This window comes from Bombina bombina, chromosome 7 (assembly GCF_027579735.1).
Source record: "Bombina bombina isolate aBomBom1 chromosome 7, aBomBom1.pri, whole genome shotgun sequence".
In the NCBI taxonomy this organism is placed as follows: domain Eukaryota; kingdom Metazoa; phylum Chordata; class Amphibia; order Anura; family Bombinatoridae; genus Bombina; species Bombina bombina.
The window spans coordinates 49866420-49890419 of NC_069505.1; the positions used below are offsets into that span (position 1 = coordinate 49866420).

Below are 24000 nucleotides of genomic sequence, written 5' to 3' on the forward strand. Positions count from 1 at the left end.
GGCTAGACGGTTTAATGATATTTTCCTGGAAATTACATTAGATTTGTGGGAGTTAAACGAAGATTTTATTGTAAGATTTGGATATATGTGCTGCCCAAACCGTTGGTAGATAAGCTATACATTGAAGTGGTTAATATTTCTGGCTAATTATAAATTGTTCAAGTAAACTTTAATTGTGATATTTGATATTTAATTAATTTGAGTCAAGGTTAATTTATGAAAATATTGTGTCCATTCACAGTATAACAGACGATATCAATTCAATAGTAATTAATCTAAATATCTGTATTGCCTGCTTCATACTTTAATATTGTAATAATCAATTGATATATATATCTGGTCATAAGTGATATTCCGTTTACTGCATAAATATAATCATTGTGTTCATAAAGATTAACTGGTCAGAATTTAGGAAATATTTTAAATTGTGATTATTGAGTATTGATATCAATAATTGATGATAATTTTATTGTTATTATTATTAATTATTAATATTTATAATCAAACATACAACACGCTCGGAGGACACCCCTGAAATGTACTAATATTATTGAAATACACTGCTGAGATATTCTAATAGATAAAATATATAATATTATTGGAGGTTACTGTTGAGATCAATATAAATAATATTGTAACCTAGATTAAATATAATAACAAGGAGGTGTATATATATATGCAGCCACCAATCAGCAGCTAGCTCGCAGTTAATGAGCCTATCTAGGTATTCTTTTCAACAAAATGTTTGGCTTCTAACAAACAAAAAACATTTAAATGTTTCATGTATTTCTTACAAGCTTATAGATGTGGGACCAGTTGCAGAAAGATTCTCTGGTTTGTAACAATAAGTAATCAAAATTATGTATTGGGTCTAGACTCTAAACTGTCCCTTTTAAGACACATATGTAAAACTAGAAGCAAATACAAAATAAAGTAAAGCATGCTGAAAGCGTAATTTGATTTATATGTGCTTCATTATATATATATATATATATATATATATATATATATTGCTCAGGTGCTGCCTGCCACATTCCCTCTCCCCTGTGAGGACTTCATTACTTTCTGCGGTTTGCAGCTCCTCACTTTCTGGCGCTTCCAGGTTCCGACCCCTTTTTTAGATAAATGAGTGAGGTCTGCCCCGTGATAGATGTTGTGATGATTTAACTCCATGCCAGTGAGGTTTTTTTTAGGATTGGCCCTTTGATAAGAAAATACATTTACTAATAATAAATACGGTGTCCTAATCTGCTCAACTGAAAAACAGAGAGGGGGAAATAATCTCCAAGACAACATTTGTACCCGGGAAAGAGAGAATTGTGGATTCTTACCCTGTAGAATGGATGGTCTTTTATCTGGGAGGCGCCTTCTCCTCCCAGACGTCTTTTGGGATCCTTGCGAAGGAGTCTTTTAAGAAGATCTTGAGCTTCCAAACTCAAACTAGACGGAATTGTGGGATCCATCTTCAGTATCCTCCTAGAGATAGGGAACTCAGAGTATTAATACAACTGTACATTATTCTACTCTGGTACTCAGCTTTACTGTAGCATTAAAGGGACACTAAACCCAATTTTTTTTATTTAATTATTCAGATAGAGCATGAAAGTTCAAGCAACTTTCTAATTTACTCCTATTACAATTTTTTCTCTGTTCTCTTGATATCTTTATTTACAAAGCAGGAATGTAAAGCTTAAGAGCCGGCCCATTTTTGGTTGAGAACCTGGGTTATGCTTGCTTATTGGGTTGCTAAATGTAGCCACCAATAAGCAAGCACTATCCATGCTGCTGAACCTAAAATAGGCCTGCTCCTAAGCTTACATTCCTGCTTTTAAAATAAGAATAGCAATAGAACGAAGAAAAATTGATAAGAGGAGTAAATTAGAAAGTTGCTTAAAATGTCTTGCTGTATCTGAATCATAACCTGTATTTACAATATATGCTTGGGATTTAAGCTTGTGCTTGTTTATTTCTCTTTTACTATTAAAGAACTTTTTATGCATTACCTTGAGGCTCGCTGGCATTTGTTTCTATTCTATCTGAATCATGTAAGAAAAAAAATTGGGTTTAGTGTCCCTTTAAAGGGACATGACATCCAATGTTTTTCTTTCACAATTCAAACAGAGCACACAATTTTCCAATTGACTTCCATTATCTATTTTTTTTCATTCTGTTAGTATCCTTTTTTTGAAAACTATACCTAGTTAGGCTTAGGAGCAGCAATGCATTACTATGATTGGGTGATGCACATATATGCCTCTTTTCATTGACAGCTAACTCCCAGTAGTGCATTGATGCTTCTTCAACAAAGGATATCAAGAGAATGAAGCAAATTTCACAATAGAAGTACATTTAAATTCTGATATTCTACCTCTATATTTTTCTTCTCCTTTAGATCCCCAGTTGGTGTCGACTCTTTCCCATTGAAAACTCTGTTACTTATCCCCATCCCGCTGTTCGGTTCTATGCTGACATCACGGCGCTGGGCTTTAGTGCCATTAGGAAGGCATGGAACGTCCTAGCCGTTTGGCTGTACTGAATTTATAGCTGCTTGCTAAATGGGATCGCGGGCTGCAGTGGCGTCACACATACAAACATTCAGACACACTTAAAAACATACTCAGATGCACACACAAACACTCGGAAACACACTCAGACACACACACAAAAACACACACACAAAAACACTGAGACACACACACACACAAAAACACCGACACACACACACAAAAACACCGACACACACACACAAAAACACTGAGACACACACATACAAAATATGTAAACTGCACTGCATTAATTATAAAGCTCATGCCTAGAGCTGCTCCCTGGCTCAGCAGAACATCAAATGAAAGATAAACAGATCACTCTAAAAATAAATCACTGAAGAAAAGGTTTAGGCGCGCAAACTATGAAAATTCTGCTCTCTGACTCTGTTCCAAGTCTGTCAGTGCACAACCCCGGGCCGCGTGCCTACCGCTTCTTATGGCCAATCACCTCTGCACTCTGCCCACCCCCAGACCCCCGCCCGCCCTCCTACCTGTTCAGTGTGCACTTAGTGTACCGTAACCGTAATGGTCTGGTGGGCATCATACGTGGCTCCTTCACTTTAAAGACAGTGTCAAACAGTCATGCGGTCAGGTGCCAGGCATCCCCTCATGATTTGCCAGTTCCCGTTTAGAGAGACAGCACAGCAGTGAGTGACTCCACTGCTCCACATGTCACTGAGCACAGATAGGCAGGCAGGTTTAGGCTAGCAGCGCAACTTTGCAAGCCCCACGGCATGCCCACAACATTCATAGTGAAATTGGGCAGGGGAGTAGCAAAGTACAAACAAGCAAAAGCAGCCGGGAAAACTATTTGTTGAAATTGCAGCACTGGCTCAAGGGGCAAAAAAAATGTGTCTACATCTTCCCCAGTCCCACAAATGCCAGCCCCTCTAATAAAAATAAATCTATGCATCTCAACATTGTATTTCTTTGAATTTCAATAAAATGTAATAAAAAAAAAAAAAATTTTTTTTTTTTTTTGGTGTCACCCCCTGGTGGGTGTCACCCGGGTAAGGCCCGCCCCCCCCGCCCCTCCCTAGTGACGCCACTGGCGGGCTGGAGGGCATGCGTAGCGCCATAGGCACTCCCCCTGACCCGGTCCCATCATTGAAATCACGCAATCACATGAACGATAGCGCAATTTCAATTTTTACTTAATTGTTTACATCGGAACTTTGCCCCGGCAGGAAAGGGTTAAGCTATCTCCTATTCAAACGTCCCCTCCCATTCCTACCTGGACACTTCGCTCTGAGAATTCTTTTCTCCCTCCAGGGTGAATGGGGAGGCGCCGGTAAGAAGCTCATAAATTAAGATTCCTAGACTCCACCAGTCCACAGACTGTAAGAAATAACAATTACACAAAGCAAAGACACACATACAGAGCAAATGAATATGCACATTTAAATAATAATAAAAAAGTGCTTATGGGTTAATTAAAAAATAAGATCTCTTCTTATAAAGGGACAGTCTAGTCAAAATTAAACTCATGATTCAGATAGGACATGTGATGTTAAACAACTTTCCAATTTACTTTTATCATCAGATTTGCTTTGTTCTCTTGGTATTCTTTGTTGAAAGCTAAACCTAGGTAGGCTCATATGCTAATTTTTAAGCTCTTGAAGGTCGCCTCTTATCTCAGTGTATTTTGACAGTTTTTCACAGCTAGACAGTGTTAGTTCATGTGTGTCATATAGATAACATTGTGCTCACTCCCGTGGAGTTACCTAGGTCAGCACCGATTGGCTAAAATGCAAGTCTGTCAAAAGAACTGAGATAAGGGGACAGTCTGCAGAGGCTTAGATACAAGACAATCACAGAGGTAAAAAGTATATTAATATAACTGTGTTGGTTAAGCAAAACTGGGGAATGGGTAATAAAGGGATTATCTATCTTTTTAAACAACACATTCTGGAGTAGACTGTCCCTTTAAGCATAGAGTACAGTTTTGGAGTCAAATTATTAAATATAAAATTTCAGGATTAGAAAAGATTCAGAGAGCGGCTACAACATCAATACGAAGAATTAAGGCATCAACTAAAAAGGGCAGGTTAGCTAAAGTGGTTTTGTTTACTCTAGAGAGGAGGCGCTTGACAGGTGACATGATTACTTTATACATAAATTAAAGGGACATGAAACCCCAATACGTTTCTTTCATGATATTGGGTTTCATGACCCTTTAATTGCCCATATATGGAGAGTTGACAGGAGTACTCTATATTAAAAAAATAAAACTAGAGAGACGGACACTCCAGATTATCAAAAACTGGAGAAAAATCACACAAAAACTTGGGTTATTTTTTGAGCATTATAGTGTAACATATGCTTCTCTCCTTCACATCCAGAACCTACGTACCCAAGACAAACAGGATTACTTTAGATGCCATTCTGGAATCATTTGATGATCATCAAACTACTTTAGAAGTCATTTGCTCATCATCAGACATCATCAGGCTTGTAACGTCATCAGCTAAGGTAAAGAATTCTGGGTGATGACTTCAGAATAATTAGCGGAAGACCATACTGATTACATCACAAGCATGAACAGCTAGTGACTGACTCTAGATTTATCTCATTTACATATTTCGGCCTGTGGCCAAACTTCAGGATGGATTCATCGATTACTTCAGAATGACTCCAGGAAGATCGTCCTTTTTGACTAGAGTAGCCAGATATATAGCTCTCAAGCTAACGTTTGCCTTTTGAAAAATGTTATTGTTAACTCGCAGTACTGACGAGACGTCTTAGATAATCTTAGCAAATACCAGTGAAATTCTGTAAACATTTTCACCCTACAGATCTCGCTGTTTTTTCTTACTAATTAAAAGTTGGTGAGCTCTAATCAAAATATTCTAAACACTAATTACTCAGAAAGGAAAACCTATGCATACGAAAAATAACTTTTTGTTACAGTGCACTGAAAACAGCGTCATTTGATTTGTATTAGGCGTAATATTAAAGTTTAAACATACGCTGGGTCCTTCCTGTGTATTTCGTCCTCCATTGCGAACTTTATTTATATGGGAGACATCTCACCACTTGCAGGGACAGCCCTTTTTTTTTTATAGAACTCCATGAGAGCTGCCCCTGCGAGTGTTGGGCTGGAAAACCACTCTAGGCTGGCAAATTTGTCTAGAATCGGGCACCATGTCATAAGGTTTAATATGCTCGCTTAACTCTCGTCTGATTCTGCCATGCTGCCCTGTTTGCTTGTTATATGAGTGAATTTAAACATTTACAAGAAAAAACAAGGGCTTAGAGTATTTCTTGGTCTAAAAACAAGCAAAAGGTCCCATTTCCCGGCCCCCTGTATCATGTGACAGAAATCAGCCAATCACAGACTAGTATACGTATACCCTGTGAGCTTGTGCACATGCTCAGTAAGATCTTGTTCCCCAGAAAGTGTGAATATAAAAAGACTGTGAAGAATTTGATAATGGAAGTTAATTGGAAAGTGTCTTAAAACTGCTGCTCTATCTGAATCATAAAAAGGTTATTTTGACTTGAGTGTCCCTTTAAAGAGATATGAAACCCAACATTTTCCGTTCATGATTTAGATGGAACATACAATATGCAAACAACCTACAGTGCACTTCTATAATCAAATTTGCTTCATTCAGCTAGAGGAGCACATTGGGTGAGCCAATGACAAGAGGAATACATGTGCTGCCACCAATCAGCAGTCAGTTCCCGAGCTCCTGAGCCTACCAAGGTATGCTTTTCAACAAAGTATACCAAAAGAACAAAGCACACTTGATAATAGAAACAAACTGGAAAGTTGTTCAAAATGCCATAACTTTATCTGAATTGTGACATTACAAATTTTAGGTTACATGTCCTTTTAACATTGGGCTTTTAGGGGTCAATTTATCAAGCTGCGGCAGACAGGGGTGCACATACGCGCCCCTGTCCGCCACAGCTCGCCTTTGGCGGGCTGAATTCCGCTGCTGGAATTCAGTATTGCACAATAACGCTATTTTGTGCTCTTGTGCAATGCCGCCCCCTGCCCGCGCACAGCCAATCACGCGTGGGCAGATGCTGTCAATCTCCCCGGTCGAACGAGACTGGGGAGATTGAAATTCGCCACCTAAGAGATGGCGAAAGGTTAGTGAAGCAGCGGTCTGATAACCGCTGCTTGTTAAATACGGACTGCAGGTTTTCTTGTGAGAACCTGCAGTAGTAGGGGCTCAAAGGCTGGCGAACACCTTTGATAAATCGACCCCTTAGTGTATTGGCTTGGATTATATTGGTGCCAAAAGAACAAGAACAAGTCATTACATTGTCTGGGATCTTCTCACCTTGCCATGACCTCCCTGCCCTCGTATGATCTCGGGGGCCATATACTCTGTGGTTCCACAGAAGGAATATGTGCGCTCCAACTACAAAGAAAGAAAGAAAGAAAGGGTTGAACAGGATAGCAAGACAATACTGAGGGAGATAAATTAAACTTTCATGTATCAGAAATGTTCATTTTCTAAAAAAAAATCCAACCTTCTTATATTATCAAATGTACCTCTTGATATCCTCTTAGCTCCATGAGAGCATACTGAGGTATGCTCAAGATCGCACACATGACTTGTAACATTGTTACAAACATGGCTGCCATGTAGTTCTCAAGACACGTGTACACTCCTGAGGATACCTTAGTATGCTCTCATGGGAAGGAGCTAAGCTTCAACAAAGGATGCCAAAAAGAAAGAGGCCAATTTGATAATAAAAATACATTGGGACACTCTGAGAAAAGAATAACAGTCACAAAATCCCCCCCCAAAAATAAATAAATAATAATAGTCCAGCTGGTCTTACGTGATATCTTCTCTAGGTAAGAAATAATTCAGCACAGGGGATATGAATAAACCTAGCTGTGGGCGATATAAATGGACCATCTACAAAACATTTATGCAAAGAGAAATCTAGCATACAATGTCCCTTTAAAGGGACAGGAAACCCCAACATTTTCTTTCATGATTTGGATAGAACATGCAATTTTAAACAACTTTCCAATTTACTTCCATTATCAAATTGGCTTTGTTCGCTTGTTATCCTTTGCTGAAGGAGCAGCATTACTGGCAGCTAGCTGAACACATCTAGTCAGCCAATCACAAACGATAAATATGTGCAGGCACCAATTAGCAGCAGCTCCCACTAGTGCAGGATATGTGCGTATTCTTTTTCAACAAGGGATACCAAAAGAACAAAGCACATTTGAAAATAGAAGTGAATTTAAAAAAGTGTCTTAAAATAACATGCTCTATCTGAATCGTGCAAATTTAATTTTGACTTTCCTATCCCTTTAAGTACTGACAAGTATAGAATAGCAGGTATATAAAAGGGCCATACTCACGTTCTTCAGAGCTAAGGCTTATCTCTAAGTATAACAGCTGGATTAGACCTCCTTCCATCGCAATTACAGATTGGCAACGGTTTATAAGAAAAGCACATTTTTCTCACCATCAATTTCGTTTTTCTTAGACATAGTGGAAGTATTACCAGTGGGTATGGTCTTCCACGGGATTCCCTCAGTACCCTAACAGGGTTATGACCAGGGTTGCCACTTATGAGTTACACATGCTGCAGGGTGTGCCAAGGGCAACATGCATTGCGCACATAAAAAGCACAAGAATGGTGACCCTGGCCAGCAATATTTATGTTCGTCCCTATACACCCTGCAGCATGTGTAACTCATAAGTGTCCAGGAAAACATGGCCGAGGCGGCAACCCTAGTTATAACCCCTACAAACCTCCCCTAACTAATCATATGCCCTAAAAAGGAAGGTCTCAAAAACTCCCAGAAGTAAAAAGCTCACAGACAAGAAATTACTGCCAAATAAATTTAAAGGACTTCTATGACTAAGGAAAATAAAATTGATAATAAGAAAATATAGTTGTTTTTCTGTTATCAAGCGGCAGTACCCCCAGTGGGATGTGGCAAGCTGCAAATGGAGGGATCTGACACATAACCACAGCTTGAGGTACCTTGCATCCAAAATCTTGTGACACCATGATGTCCAGGCGAGAACGCTTATTATAGGTATGGGTAAAGGCTTTTCAGATCAGGTCCGGAGACGCTTCTGTTGCAATAACCCAGGAACTGGAAACAGATCTAGCTAAATGGGCTTTTAGAAAAGATTGTGGATTTTTTTCAGAGGATGAATAGGCCAAAGATATGGATTGTTTAATCCAATTGGCTATAGAAAGTTTTCATGCCTTCTTCTATATGGACCTTGGAAAAGGATGAATAAGTTGCCTGGTAATCTTCATTGACTTGTTCTCATCAATATAAATCTGTAGGGCCACTTTAATATCCAGAGTGTGAAAAGAACATTCACACTTTAAAACTCTCACAATTTCTTTATTTTGTGCACCGAAATCAAGAATTAGTCCTGTTTATTTATTTGCTGTGAACACATAACTCTTTTTTTAATATTTTAAAAATACACCTTTATCAGTGTTGCCCCCGTCTTTTAGAATTTAATTTATATATTCTTAGTTAATAGTTGTTTTAAATAAATATAGACTATTATTTGTATTACACAAAATACAGTAGTTGTTTTAAATAAATATAGACTATTATTTGCATCACACAAATTAAAGTATAATAATAACAACAGTGTTTATTATGAATTTATTGCAGTGACATAAGTCAGTAATCAGCTTATAAATGTATTAAAACACAATGGTTACACTAAGTAGTGATTAAACTATTAACGCATTACTTATCTTCGGGTTTCGTATAAGGCATTAATAGCATGCAACAGCGCTGAGTCATCATTCAGTGGAACACAGGCAGCAAAATTCCACAGGTGCTGTATTAAACTTCTCTTAACATGTTACGCACAGGCTCTCCCTCGCCCCCCTTAGCAATTCTAATAATTAAACTATCAGTTTAGAAGGTGTGTCTAACTTTACGTCTATCGAATTGTTTAATTTAGCAAGCGTTTTAGCTTTTAAAAGTGTTTCTCATAACAAGAAATTATTCTCATAACTAAATTCAGGGTAGTGCCTAGCTCTATTATTCACTGGAATCCCCCCCCCCCCCCCAGATAAAAACATGTGCAGAGAACAAGAAGGCAGAGTGAAAACAAATGTAATATTTCTTAAAGGCAGACAAGTTTTACCTCTTAAAGGCATAGATGTGTTAAAGGCATATGTGATATATATATATATGTATGCAAACTGTATATGTGTTCTTCAAAAGAACTGCTAATACATTAAAGGGCCATGAAACCCACACATTTTCTTTTATGATTTAAGTAGAACATACAAATTTAAACAACTTTCCAGTTTACTTCTATTATCAAATTTGCTTCATTCTCTTGGTATCATTTGCTGAAGGAGCAGCAATGCACTACTGGTTTATAACTGAACACATGGGTGAGCCAATGACAATCAGTATATATATGCAGCCACCAATCAGCAGCTAGAACCTAGGTTCTTTGCTGCGCCTGAGCTTTCCTAGATAAATCTTTCAGCAAAAGATAAGAGAAAGAACTAAATTAAATAATACAAGTAAATTGGAAAATTGTTTAAAATTGCATGCTCTTTCGGAATCATGAAAGAAAAAAATGCATTTCATGTCCCTTTAAGGGCCAGATTACAAGTGGAGCGCTAAATTATCGCATGTTTCCGGGCGCAAGATAATTAACCAGCCATTACACGTGTTCGGTTATTGCTACTGCAAGCTCAATGTAGCAATTAGCGCTCAGAAAATCAACCAGAGAATTTTCTAAAAGTGCCCCAAATGCCCTAAAAATAGAGGGCATTATAGTTTTTTATTAAAAAAAAAAGTAGCAATTTTTTTAAATAAAAATAACTGTATTAGGCAGTTTTGGGGATTTAAAGTTGGCGGGAGTGGGGTGTTAAAAAAAAAAAAAAATGGCACTATAAAGTGCCTTTACATTGTGGTCTATGGGAACTGTGTGTTCCCAGTAATTATATATGTATATGACTTTCTACATATATATTTATACAAATATTAACACATAAATATATATAGTCATATACACATATATTTAAAACTATGCTGCCATCGCAGAGCAACTTCCCCTTCGCTGGAGCCAAAGGAAGCGCGCTCTTATGAGCGCAATGCTTTTTAGCAATGTGAACGCAAGCTCACGTTCGCATTTACTCATAATACCAGCACACGTTAACGTGTGCTGGTATTACTCAGTGGAGCGCTAATATCGCTTGCACGCAAACAATGTTTATCGCTCCACCCGTAATGTAGCCCTAACTGTTTGATTAATTATTTGTGCATGGAATCATGAAAATTTTCAACTCTCTTACACCATCTAAAGAATTGGCTATTACAAGTAAATTAAAGGGAGATGAAACCCAAACATTTTCAGTCATGCTTCAGTTACAGCATACAATTTTAAACAACTTTTTAATTTACTTTAAATTTTATTCGTTCTCTTGGTATCTTTTGTTGAAAAACAGGGGTGTAAGCTTAGGCGCATGCACATATCTGGAGCACTTTTCGTGGTAACAGTTTGACAAGAATGTTAACCATTTTCAAAATCACTAGATGGCAGCACCATTTCCTGTCATGTAGTGCTATGACTACCTAATTATCTCTTCAACAAAGAATACCATGAGAACAAAGCAAAATTGATAATAGAAGTAAATTGGAAACTTTTTTTAAAATTGTTATGTTGTGTCTGAATCACAAAATAAAATGTTGGCGTTTCATGTCCCTTTAAGGTGCAATTGTGGCAAACACAAAGTTTACTTACAACAGGTAGATATCTTTAAATATAGATTTTTTGAGAAGAATTATAAAGAATATATAAATAAAATTCTAAAAGACGTGGACGACATGGAGAGGTGAATTTTTGGAAACTAATCAAAAATGTATACAAAAGGGAAGGTTTGAACAGGATTGCATCCTTGAAAAACCAGCATTATTGGTGAAACGTACGTCGGATACATGGACAATTACATCACTAGGAGGGTGGGACTTACCTATACACACTGCAGATTTATATAGAGCATGATGAGTGTTTATATTTTGTCTGCAGCAGTTACATTGTACTAATCCCTCAATTACCCATGTGATTGTATGTCCTTTCATTCATATACGAAAGCTGTTTTGTACTTGCGAGACGTTGCTATCTTGCTATTTGAGAAGGAAGAAGTTTTAATGGAGCTGTTATACTTAGATTTAGTAATAGCTCTAAAAAACCTAAGTACGGTTCTTTTCTTACATGCAGTTTTATACTTGGTAGTAATTCGCAATTGTTTTCGCTAATTTTGGGGGGGTTTCTTCGTATCTCCTGGGATGAATATATTACTTACATTGAGAAGATACCATTTAAGACCGGTTGGACTATTTAGGATTATATCCTTTCAAGTGCACAATATCAGATTATTGTATATACAGTTTTTGTTGTTGTTGTTTTTTTTAGACTACTGCGTATATATTGCGTATTTTCACCGTTAATGTATTATTTATTGAGGTTTGTAGAATCCTCCTCAAGTGTTGCAACAATAATTTTGATGTTCTGCCAGAGAAGACCACACAATGAGATTGTTAGTCCTGTTTTTCCAGTTGTTGCATAATTTAAAGGGACATGAAACCCAAATTTTTTCTTTCATGATTCAGATAGAGAATTTAATTTAAAAAATGTTTCCAATTTACTTCTATTATCAAATTTGCATCATTCTCAGGTTATTCTTTTTTGAATAAATATCTAGGTAGGTAGCGTGCACATGTTTGCATCACTACATGACAGGAAATAGTGCTCTTGCTAAGGTATAACATTGTTTTAAAACTGCTGTCATATAGTGCTGCAGACACGTGTACGCTTCTAAACTTACCTTCCTGCTTTTCAACAAAGGATAACAAGAAACAAAGAAAATTTGATAATAGAAGTAAATTGGAAAGTTGTTTAAAACGGTATGTTCTATCTGAATTATGAAAGAAACTTGTGGGGTTTTATGTCCCTTTAACACTTTTATATCACTGTAGCATTGTGTTGCCTGGGGGGACACAAAAATATAACTTACAACATTATTCATAAGGTAGGAAGGGAACATGCAATCTAATCTTACAATGCTTTATAGAATTTCAGGAAAATATATTGTATATTTATTTGTATACTAGTCCTAAAGCCCATTCCCATGGGCCATTTTTTGCAGTACAGCGGTCCCACCCCTTGCTCTCTCCCCCTCTCTTTTGCGCTCTCTCCCCCTTTCTTTTGCTCTCTCCCCCCTCTCTTTTGTGCTCTCTCCCCCTCTTTTGCACTCTCTCCCCTCTCTCTCGCTCAACCTCTCTTTTGCTCCCTCTCTCCCCCTCTCTTTTGCTTTCTCTCTCCCCCTCTCTTTTGCGCTCTCTCTGCCCCTCTCTTTTGCTCTCTCTCTCCCCCTCTCTTTTGCTCTCTCTCTCCCCCCTCTCTTTTACGCTCTCTCTCCCCCCTCTCTTTTACGCTCTCTCTCTCCCCCCTCTCTTTTGTGTTCTCTCTTTTGTGCTCTCTGTCTTCCCCCCCTCTTTTGGTCGCTTTCTCTCCCCCTCTCTTTTGCTCTCTCTCTCCCCCTCTCTATTGCTCTCTATCCCCCCTCTCGTTTGCTCTCTCTCCCCCTCTCTATTGCTCTCTCTCCCCCCTGGCTTTTTCTCCCTCTCGCCCTCTCTATTGCTCTCTCTCCCCCTCTCTATTGCTCTCTCTCACTCCTCTCTTTTTCTCCCCCCCCCCTCTCTTTTTCTCTCCCCCCTCTCTTTTTCTCTCTCTTCCCCCGACCACGTTCCCACCTGGCCATGCCCACTTTCCCAGCAACAGCATGACAGGTAAGGCCAGGTGTGTTTGTCCTCGTGCTGTCTCTACTGCGCATGACAGATTCGGACAAACACACTTGGCATTTTATATAATAGGATTGTTTTTTGACAAAACTGATAAAGATATAGAATCTGATTACACAACAACAGCCTTAGAAAACCATTGTCATACCTGGAAATGAGGTTTTAAGTTTTAAACTGAACTTGAACCCGTCATGTTTGAAAACAAAATTTCGATAAAGCTTTGAATTCTCACCTCTTCAGACACAAACTCTTTGCTCAGGCCGAAGTCTGTGAGCACCACATGACCGTCGCTATCCAATAATATGTTCTCCAGCTTTATGTCACGGTACACAATGCCAAGCTAAAAACGACAGAGAAACGGAGAGTCATATATACTACAATAGCTAATACACGCTGCATGAGAAGAGCTAATAGTTATACCTTATATTAAAGGGACTGTCTACTCCAGAATTTGTATTGTTTAAAAAGATAAATAATCCCTTTATTTACCATTCCCCAGTTTTGCATAACCAACAGTTATATTAATACACTTTTTACCTCTGTGATTACCTTGTATCTAAGCCACTGCAGACTGCCCCTTTATTTCAGTTCTTTTGACTGACTTGCATTTAAGCCAATCAGTACTCATAAATAACTAAACAGGCATGAGCACAATGTTATCTAATATGGCACATATGAACTAACGCCCTTAAGCTGCGAAAAACTGTCAAATGCACTGAGATAAGAGGCGGTCTTCAAGGTCTTAGAAATTAGCATATGAGCTTACCTAGGTTTAGCTTTTAACTAAGAATAACCAAGAGAACAAAGCACATTTGATGGTAAAAGTAAATTAAAAAGTTGTTTAAAATGACATGCCCTATCTGAATCAGACTGTCCCTTTAACATTTCTCTTTTAACAAGGACTTATTGTAGGTGTTACCTTGTGCAGATGTTCTAAAGCAAGAATCACTTCTCCAGAATAAAACCGAACAGCATCTTCAGAGAAATTATCTCGCTGATAGAGATGTGTGAACAGCTCCCCACCACTGACATAATCTGCCAAAATACAAACAGAAGCAGAATATAAACAAAACAGAAATAGAATCTATACCTCCAATATGATGGAGACAGATGGGAACAGCAGGCAAATAGATAAGTCATATTACTAGACCTTGCTGAAGTTGAAACCAGATTTATATGCAACTATAAATCAACCTATCCTTATTTGTAGTACAGCCATATAATTACTGGTGAGTAAATGGCCTCTAACCTCATGAATGTGTAAAACCCCTTGCAGTATTCCACCCATATATATATATATATATATATATATATATATATATATATATATACCTCCACCTTCTGAGTCAGTTCATGCATAGCTAAGCCAGAACATTTTTGTTGTTGGGGAGAAAAGGGAGAAAATGGTTTGAACATGAAATAACCCATTTCATAAACACAAACCAAAATGTGATACAGCATTAAGTGTAAAGAATTAGATACAAATCTCTCAACCTCCCATTAAGTCATATCTGTACTTATGGATCCAAAACTGGATCATTGGGAAAAAAAAAAGCTTTTTTAAGAAATATGGACCTTACTACAGTATATTGTTTGGAGTGATGTAAACACATTTCACTTGGGGATAATAAAATGAATCATGATCTGATTATCTTGTTTCACCTAAGGCTCACATTAACCAGGGAAGAATTCACATACAAAACAAGGTCAGAAAGTAAAGAAACAAAACATATATGCAGCAATACGAGTATTTAGATTATGAGAAAGAACTGAATGTACAACCTTTGTAAACTGACATTCCGTTTGTATTAAGAAAGAACAAACTGTGAAGATTTTCAAACAGCTGCTTGACAACGGTTTGCAAGTAAGACATCTTCTTCAGCTTTCCATGTGGTGGATACACCTATATTGAAAAAAGCCTGAGCCCTGGTAAAAGAGGAACATTCTTGGACTGGCCATACCATACCATATCCCTTTTTTTTTTTTTTTTTTAAACTTTATTTATAATCCAGATCCATCACAACATGGAAGTCATAGTATGTAATACATCAGAATTTACATTTTAAGATACAGAAAGGGAATTCGACGACCCTCCTCCCCCACAGTCCGGGGGAAGAGTCTTCCCAAAATAAGATATCTCCATACTGAGATGTTAATCTGGTTTTTTCCATTTTTTTTATAAAGCATCAAGTAACTAATACAAACCATAAACAGTAAACAATCCTATCAAATCAAATCGAATCAGGTCCTTCCACTCCGGGGGGGGGGGGGGGGGGATAGATTTTTGGGGAGGGGGGGGGGGGACTGAGCTCCCTGGCACTTATGTCAAAGAGAATTTAAGGGCTACTACAAAGCTATGCGTATGTGGTCAGGTTGGCTGAGGGGGGGGGAGGGGGGCGACAGAGAAAGACACCACTTCCCTCTCAGATTTTCCTCCATGATAAATGTTGAATTGCGAAAAGGATAAAGTATTCTATGTCTTACTTGTGGAGAGATGTACAGTAAATAAGGTTCCCATTTATATATATAAGATTTTATTCTTTTATCAAGATCTCCCTGTACGTCCGCCTGCTCCACCAAAACCTGAGTGTGTATTGCCCCCAACAGTTTCTTGAAGGGTGGGGCCTTATCCCTTACCCAATACTGCATGATTAGTCGCCTAGAGAGCAGAATCACAGAGTTCAGAAATTTCCGATGTTGGGATGTAATCCCCTGGTCTGTCAGAAAAATGATGGTGGAGGGAGTTAAAGCTATCTCTTGCTGGAGTACCCTCTGGAGCCAAAACTGAACTTTACCCCACAGTCTTTTTATTTTGGGGCAGTCCCATATTAAGTGTGTGAGATCAGGTGATGCAAAGGAGCACTTGTTACACTTATCTACTGCCTGAGGGGCCCACCTTAGTCTTAGTTTAGGGAGGATATATGCCTGATGTATTAGTTTGGTGTGTGCCTCTCTAGAATAAGCTGAAAGGGTAGCTGCTCTTACTCTCTGAAAGCTATCTTCGATCTCTTGTGCCGTAATCTGTATGTCTCTTGTCCCTTGCCATTTGTTGTGTATTGTTTGAAGGACAGGTTGTTCTAAGTGACTTGTGATTTCGTTATATATACGGGTTATGGAATATGATCCTTGTTTCGTCATGCGGACTAGTCTGTCCACGCCAGAACTTACTTTAGTAAGCCGATTGTCTAAGATGAGAGCCCTGACAAAGTGCCTACACTGAAAATATGCGAACATGGTATCAGCGGGGATAGCAAAGGTTTCTCTCAGTTCCTGGAAAGGGAGAACCTGAAGCGTGTTAGGATTGATAAATTGTGCAATAGAGGTCAGGCCAGAGGCCCTCCATTTCTGAAAGGCCCTGGTGGTGAAACCAGGTATGAACGTAGGGTTTCCCTGTATGGGCAGATATTTGGTCACTTTGTGATCACTACCCCAGAATCGGCATAGCCTGTGCCATGCTCTCAGCGGGTCTCTGAACAGTATGTTCTGAGAAATGTGATGGGGTAAGGCAGACAAGGTAGAGTGTGGGAGGTAGGCCAAGTTCAGCGGTGACGCACAGTCCACCTCTACAGCATGGCTGAAGTATTCAGATCCGGCCAACCAGCCAAGCACCAGCTTAGTTAGTGTTGCCCAATTGTACCACTGAATGTTCGGAAACCTAAGTCCCCCCACCCCCAGTGGCATAGAGAGTCTGGTGGTGTTGATCCTATGCTTTTTTTGGTTCCACACAAAGGAGGCAAAAGTAGAAGAGATTACCTGTATGTCCTTGTTGTGGAGCAGAAGAGGGAGCATTTGCAAGGGATACAAGATTTTTGGTAGTATTACCATTTTCAATAAATGAATTCTACCGTGAAGGGAGAGGGGAAGACCCCTCCAACCTCGGATGGTGTTCTGTGAACTAAGTATAACTTTTGGGATATTAAGTTGATAAATCTTTGTGGGGTCTACATGTAAGTGAATCCCCAGATACTTAAAAGACCCGTCCGTGACCTTAAGACTCGTGTTCTGAAGGGAGCTGCCTCCCTGGTTTTGAAGCCAAGTGACTTCAGATTTGTCTTCGTTTATTTTGTATCCAGTAAAGGTACCAAATTTTGTCATTACTTGTAATATTTGAGGAACGTTAAGATCAGGGTTGCTAATATACAACAAGAGGTCATCAGCAAACAGTGAGATATGTAGACACTGTGCGTGTAGTTTAAGGCCAGCACAGTGTTGTCGGATATAGCAAGCCAGCGGCTCAATGGCAAGATCGAATAGGAGCGGGGACAATGGGCAACCTTGCCTTGTGCCCCTTTCTAGCTTAAAGGAAGGGGAGAGACCACCATTGATAATGATGGATGCCGAGGGTGAATTATACAGTCTACGTACAGCATCCAAGAAGTGGCCTGTGATACCAAAGTTAATAAGCGTAGTGTATAAGTGATCCCACTCCACCCTGTCGAACGCCTTCTCGGCGTCGACAGAGAGGAAGCAGGCATCCTGTAGTGAGGCATCTGACCGGTTATGTCGGGCTTGATGGTATTGTGCTATGACTGCCAGTGCTTTGCGTAAATTGATAACTGATGATCTGTGTTTGACAAAACCCGTCTGGTCTGGGTGGACCAGCAGTGGCAGAACATCTGCCAGCCGATTAGCGAGGATTTTGGTCATTAACTTATAGTCCCCATTTAATAAAGAAATCGGCCTATAAGAAGACGGCAGAGTTGAATCTCTATCCGGTTTGGGAATGACGCATATGTTAGCATCGGTAAATCTAGAGTCCGGTACAGACTTCCCTGCTAAGTAGTCTGAAAAAAGCTTTGCCAAAGTGGGCGCTATCGCCGGGCATAAGATTTTATAATATTCTGCGGGAAGACCGTCAGGTCCCGCCGCCTTCCCTAGTTTAATGCTTCGTATGGTATTCACAACTTCTTGTATTTGAATAGGGGCATTAAGCGTAGCCAATTGTTCCTGGGTCATGGTGGGGACGGTGACATTGCACCAGAATGACTGTTTATTATGTTCTGATATGTCCTGCTTAGTGTATAGTTTAGTGTAGTATGACACAAACTCTTTCATAATCGTAGGGGTGTCATTACAAAGGCCCATATCTGTAATGATTGCTGGAATGTTAGATCTAGGGGTGACCACTTTGACCATGTTTGCCATTATTTTCCCTGCCTTGTTCCCGTACCTGTAGAATCGTCCCTGCCTGTGCAATGTGTGTATGTTATCTACCATTTGGATATGGGTGTCTCTTTCTTGCTTCAAGTTGTAATAGTGTTGCCTCGATTGGCTGGTCGGGTGTTGCAGATATGTATTATATGCATCTGTGAGATTTCTTAGCATTTGATCAGTGAGCCTCTTAGTCTGTTTCTTATGATGTGAAGTGTATGCTGTGATTCTCCCCCTTAGCACAGCCTTTGAGGCATGCCAAAAGAGATCCGTGTTGTCGCGGTGTTGGGCGTTATCTGCATCATAGTCTATCCAGTGTGCAAGTAAGTTTTGGCGGAAATCTACATTGTTGTAAAGATGAGAGGGAAACCTCCATGTTTTATGTAAATTATCGGCGGGGGTAAAGTCCAGCACCAGTGTGATAGGGGCGTGATCTGATATGGTGATGGGTTGTATTTTAGTATAGGGTATGAAAGGGGTGAGAGCAGGAGACGTGAGGAAGTAGTCAATCCTGGACAATGTGTGGTGTGATTTAGACATACAGGTGTAGTCCCTAACCTCTGGATTACGCAATCTCCATAAATCAACCAATCCCAAGCCCTCCTTAAGCCTTAAAGTAATTTTAGATTCAATTTTCTGTCGCTGAGAGCCCTGTTTTATGCCAGAGGGTTGTGAGGGGTTTATAAATCTATCGAGAGGGGATAGTTGGGCCATGTTGAAGTCCCCTCCCATGAGGATTTGAGAGCTATTACGTTTAGTTAGGAGTGATTGAATCTGGGACCAAAAGTGGGGAGAGAGACTATTCGGCCCATAGACACTGCAAAGTGTATAGGTTTTGGAAGATACATGCAAGCTAGTGATGATATACCTTCCCTGCACGTCGATATGTGTATCTGTAAGCACTATTGGTAACCCTTTCCTGACCAGTATCGCTACCCCCTTTTTTCTGCCTGTCGTTGGCGTGTTTATAACTTGACCTACCCATCTAACCTTCAGCTTAGCGTGCTCTTCCTGTGTCAAGTGGGTTTCTTGCAACAGTGCAATATCTGCGTGGATTGAGTTGAGGTAGTGGAGTATCTTGCTTCTTTTAGCTGGAGAGGTGATACCTCCAACATTCCAAGATACTACATTATAGCGCTGCGCCATTATCTAATGAAAGTATGAAATGTTCCTGCAGCTCTACTATTCTGAGGTGCGGTCTGTGGAGCAGGCGGATCAACAGGATAAAACATGGGTACCCTAAGGTATGTGGAAAAATGTGGTATGGGGAGGGCATGATATCAATTTGTGCCAGGGAGTTGTACTCACGAATCAGCCAGATGGGAGAGAGTCGGGAAGCCAAACCAGAAGGTTTCCATGTGTCAAGGATTGCATGGTGTGGGGACCCCCCAGAGTGGAGGAGCATCTGTTGCTGGAGGCAGAGACACAAAAGCATTAGTGCATCACATAACATTGACACTGTAGGCAAAACAAAACAAAACAAAACACATAAACATAACAAACAAATTCCACCCAGAAACCAGCAGACTTCATCAGCCTGAGAAAGCGGTTGGAGACCCTGCTTTAACAAAAGAGTATCCTGGTAGCAGGCCTGGCACCTAGCAAAGAGCATGTCAATCTCAGCATAAACATAAACATCCCTAAGGACACATGTAATAGTACCAAAAAGAGAGAAAGAAATGGTTAGGCAAACATGGGCTAGGAGCCTGAAATATCTCTCCGTTACGGTTAAGGGGGAGTGGGGTTCTACTTGGCTGGGAGTACTGTAATTAGAATTAAAGCCACTTTGGGCCTTTTCCCAGGCTGTTTGAATATTGGGTATAGAAGGTTTAAAGCATGGGCAGGGAAGCTTGCCAGCCCTGTTAGAGGATAGGGACGCCATGCATGGCTTAGTTTTAAAACCTGGGAGGAGAAAAAATGCTATCCCTCTACCTTTATGTGGGGAGGGGGTTAGTGTCAGACCTGAGAGACAAAAAGCATAAATTACTGTCTTCGAAAATGCATGCAGAACATAACTTGTAACACAAAACAAGATAACATTGGGGAACCAAACCAGTATCTCCCCAAAATGTATAAGTTTGGTCTTCATGAACCAAGAAGTGAGATAATGTATATGCCCCCATAGCCTAGTTCCTGGGAGTTTCTGCAGTTCCCACATGAGCCTTTCATGCAGTTCAGTATGCCTGAGATTAGTCCCAGTTACTCTTTCTGCCACTGGGCATGTTGCAGCACTCCATCCCTCCATTATGCAACGGAGAGCTTGGAGAAAATTGAGGCTGAAAAGAAATTCTTCTATGTTCAGTGTACATCTCGTTGGTCATCTTTATCTCTATCAAGGTATGCTTGCAGATCTTTGGGGGAACTGAAAAACTTGGGACCAGCTGGTGTTTGCAGTCTTAATTTAGCAGGATATAGCAGTGAAGCCTGTCTCCCCTCCTTGTGAAGTCGAGAGCACAGTGGAGCGAATTCTTTCCGGAGTTTGGTAACCTCTGCAGAAAAGTCCTGAAAAATCAATATTTTCTTTCCTTCAAAAATCAAATCTCCTGTATGAGCCCTATAAGCTCGCAATAGTGCGAGTTTTTCCTGGTAGTTGAGGCACTTATAAATCACTTGGCGTGGACGAGAGTTTAAAGTCTCAAGGCCTCTATCCGGGCCTATGCGATGGGCTCGCTCTATGTCAAGGGGTAAGTGATCTGGATTCATTTTCAGCAGTTTAGGGATGGTTAAAGCGGTAAACTCAAGCAAATCTTTGTTTTTCACTGTTTCAGGTACACCCACCATTCGGAGATTGTTCCTCCGACTCCGATTTTCGAGGTCGTCTACCTTTTCTTGCAAGATTTGGTTTTGGCGTTGTAGCTGCCTTACTGAGGTAGAGGTTGATTCTTGTCTGTCTTCTACATCTGACACACGCTGCTCCACGTGGGACATTCTGGTAGAGAATTGGCGTATTTCGCTGGTCAATGTATCTACCCCAGCCTGAAGGGATTCCATCTTCGGTAGAAAGAAGGACTTAAGTTCCTGGAGGAGAGCAGAGGAGTCAGATGTGATCACATGTGAGGATTTGGGAGAGGGTGGGGATTCAGCATGTAATTCTGGTGCAGGCCTCTTCTTATCTGCTTGCTTATGCCTGGATGTCATTTTGTCGGCCAGTGTGTTTGATACAGGCTTAAAGTAATGATCTAGCTTCATGCAAACCCTGCACCGATTTGCTTACAATATAGACAAAGTTCTCTTGGTAAGAGTGTGAGAGTCCTCTAAGTGGCAGCATCAGCCCACGTATCAGCAAGCCAAAAGAAACAAACTCCCCTTCGATGATCTTAATACAAGTGTTTCATGAGACAACCATATTTTTTTTATTCTGTTGTTAGTAAACGTTTAGCATAATATGTCAGATGTTTCACAATAAATGCTTTGAAACAATGTCCCTTTGATTGTATGATACTTCTTTTATTGTGAGCTGTATAGTCCAGACAGAAAAAGTGTTCCCAATCTCCCACAAATGCAAGTCTTTAGGGGTGTACCTCTGATAAAAAACTTCTGAATGTGCGTGAATGTGCTTGTATCAGGTTTTACACGGTCTCCTGCATGAATCAATACCTCCGTTCTTGCACTTGTTATGTCTATGCACTGCTTGTGGGGCTAAGATGCATGCAATAGGGCTTGTACTCACTCCCTCCGGTAACATACAGCGGCTAAGAATGTCCTCTGGTAGCCGGGTAGCAGCCGGTTCCAATGCGATGCTAGCGTGGGCCGCACTCCAAGATGGCGCCCGCGGTTTGCGCTTCGTTGCGCACTTTCGTTCCTTCCAGGGACTAGGGCGATATTCGGCCCTTCACACTATCTAGTCCGTTGGGGCTAGGGTCCAGATAATACCCCAACAAGGATGGCGTGTGTGGGTAGCAGAGACCGGCAGTTTTTTGGCTTAAACGCAGCACAATCTGAGGAGCTCTTTCACTATGCTGCCGGTCTGTAGCTCCGCCCACCGGAAGTCCACCATATCCCTTTTAAGACACAAAGAGAACAGAGCGCAAGCCACTCTAAGGGTAACACTGTTTTATTTAAGAAGTGCTAAATGCGCACCTAAAAATACACGTACAATGTGTAAATTCACAATAAGCAATATCACCACGTAAAGTATCTTCCACGGGCAGATGAGAGTGTGCTCTCCGTCTCCCAGTCCTTTGCGCACGTCTGCAGGGCTTCCGGAACGCCACAGGAAACCGCACGGAAAGGGGATGCTCGAAAACTGAACCCGACGTCACTGGAGTGAACGTGGTGAGGGGGCTGAACTTCTCTACGCGTTTCGTCGGGTAACGACCCAACTTTCTCAGGAGATAGTTCTGTATTGGATCCTATGTTCCTTTTGAAGATCGCTTGACACACCTCTAATACGTGGCCACATCTAATTGGTCTACATGTAGTCAAAGTCCCAATATTGTCTGTTAATGTATTGCTCTCTATTGTCCATGCAATCTATACCGCAGAAAGGTCCTATCTTAAATGTTTCTTGGAATCACCAGATGTGCGCAAGGACAGGGAGATAGAGAACACACTCTCATCTGCCCGTGGAAGATACTTTACATGGTGATATTGCTTATTGTGACTTTCAAATTGTACGTGTATTTTTAGGTGCGCATTTAGCACTTCTTAAATAAAACGGTGTTACCCTTAGAGTGTAATCGTTTATTTATACCCTTACAGTTTACGCCAATTCTCAAGTCACACTAATTCTTCTAGTGCACTTTCTGTTTGCGCTAAAGTGCAACCTTTTACTTTCAACTTGTAAAATACTCGCGGTCGTGATATTGCTTTTCACATACCGCACTAAAATTAGCGCGCCACTTATAATCTAGTCCTATATATTTCCAAGATTATATTCACATTCAAACCCACAGGTATAAAGTACATACGCTGTATAGAGTTGTGCCACCTGTTGGAGCATTACAAATAAGGGTAACAATAATAATAATACCTAATATAAGGTGGAGTTTAGAATCCGTCTGGAAGGCGTAGTGAAGGGTCACAAGGAATGGACTTGCCCTCACATGTTCCAGCACCGTTCGTTCCGTCCGCGTGTGCTCTGCAGTCTTTTCTTTAAGCACCAGCGCAGATTTGCGCAAAACCTTCATAGCATAAAGGCGCTGGGCATCTGGGCCTGTCACCTTACGCACTAGGAAAACCTTTCCGTATGCTGCAACGAAAAAAGGGGACTGTGATATATGGAAAGGATGGTGTGAGAGGAAACTAAATATTGTGGTGCCGTTTACAGAGGGAGCACAAGAATCAGTAATATACAGCAGAGTAATAACTATTATAGGAGGGGGGGGTTATATTACATTTACCTCCTGTTCCTAAAACTTTAAGTAGTTCAAAGTCTTCCATCCCAACTTTGTCACCATGGCTTGTTATAGTTACTGTTGGGGAAGAAAAAAATGACATAGCTGTTAGCACAAACACCTCAAACAGACATTACTTTCCTTATATTAATTATTAAATAAACAAATATATCTA

At 40.2% G+C, this 24000-nt stretch overlaps 1 protein-coding gene across 1 annotated transcript in view; it reads right to left on the bottom strand.

Annotated features, from left to right (window-relative positions):
* The window catches only part of LOC128665860 (ribosomal protein S6 kinase alpha-5), a 141020-nt gene that overhangs the window by 104669 nt on the left and 12351 nt on the right, over positions 1-24000 (bottom strand). Inside the window, exons 2-8 of the mRNA XM_053720096.1 lie at positions 23832-23903; positions 23462-23680; positions 14258-14373; positions 13571-13678; positions 6842-6922; positions 3781-3884; positions 1332-1476 (exon numbers count right to left, since the gene is read on the bottom strand). Coding sequence (XP_053576071.1) covers positions 1332-1476; positions 3781-3884; positions 6842-6922; positions 13571-13678; positions 14258-14373; positions 23462-23680; positions 23832-23903 — 845 coding nt within the window. The remainder of the gene's footprint in view (positions 1-1331; positions 1477-3780; positions 3885-6841; positions 6923-13570; positions 13679-14257; positions 14374-23461; positions 23681-23831; positions 23904-24000) is intronic.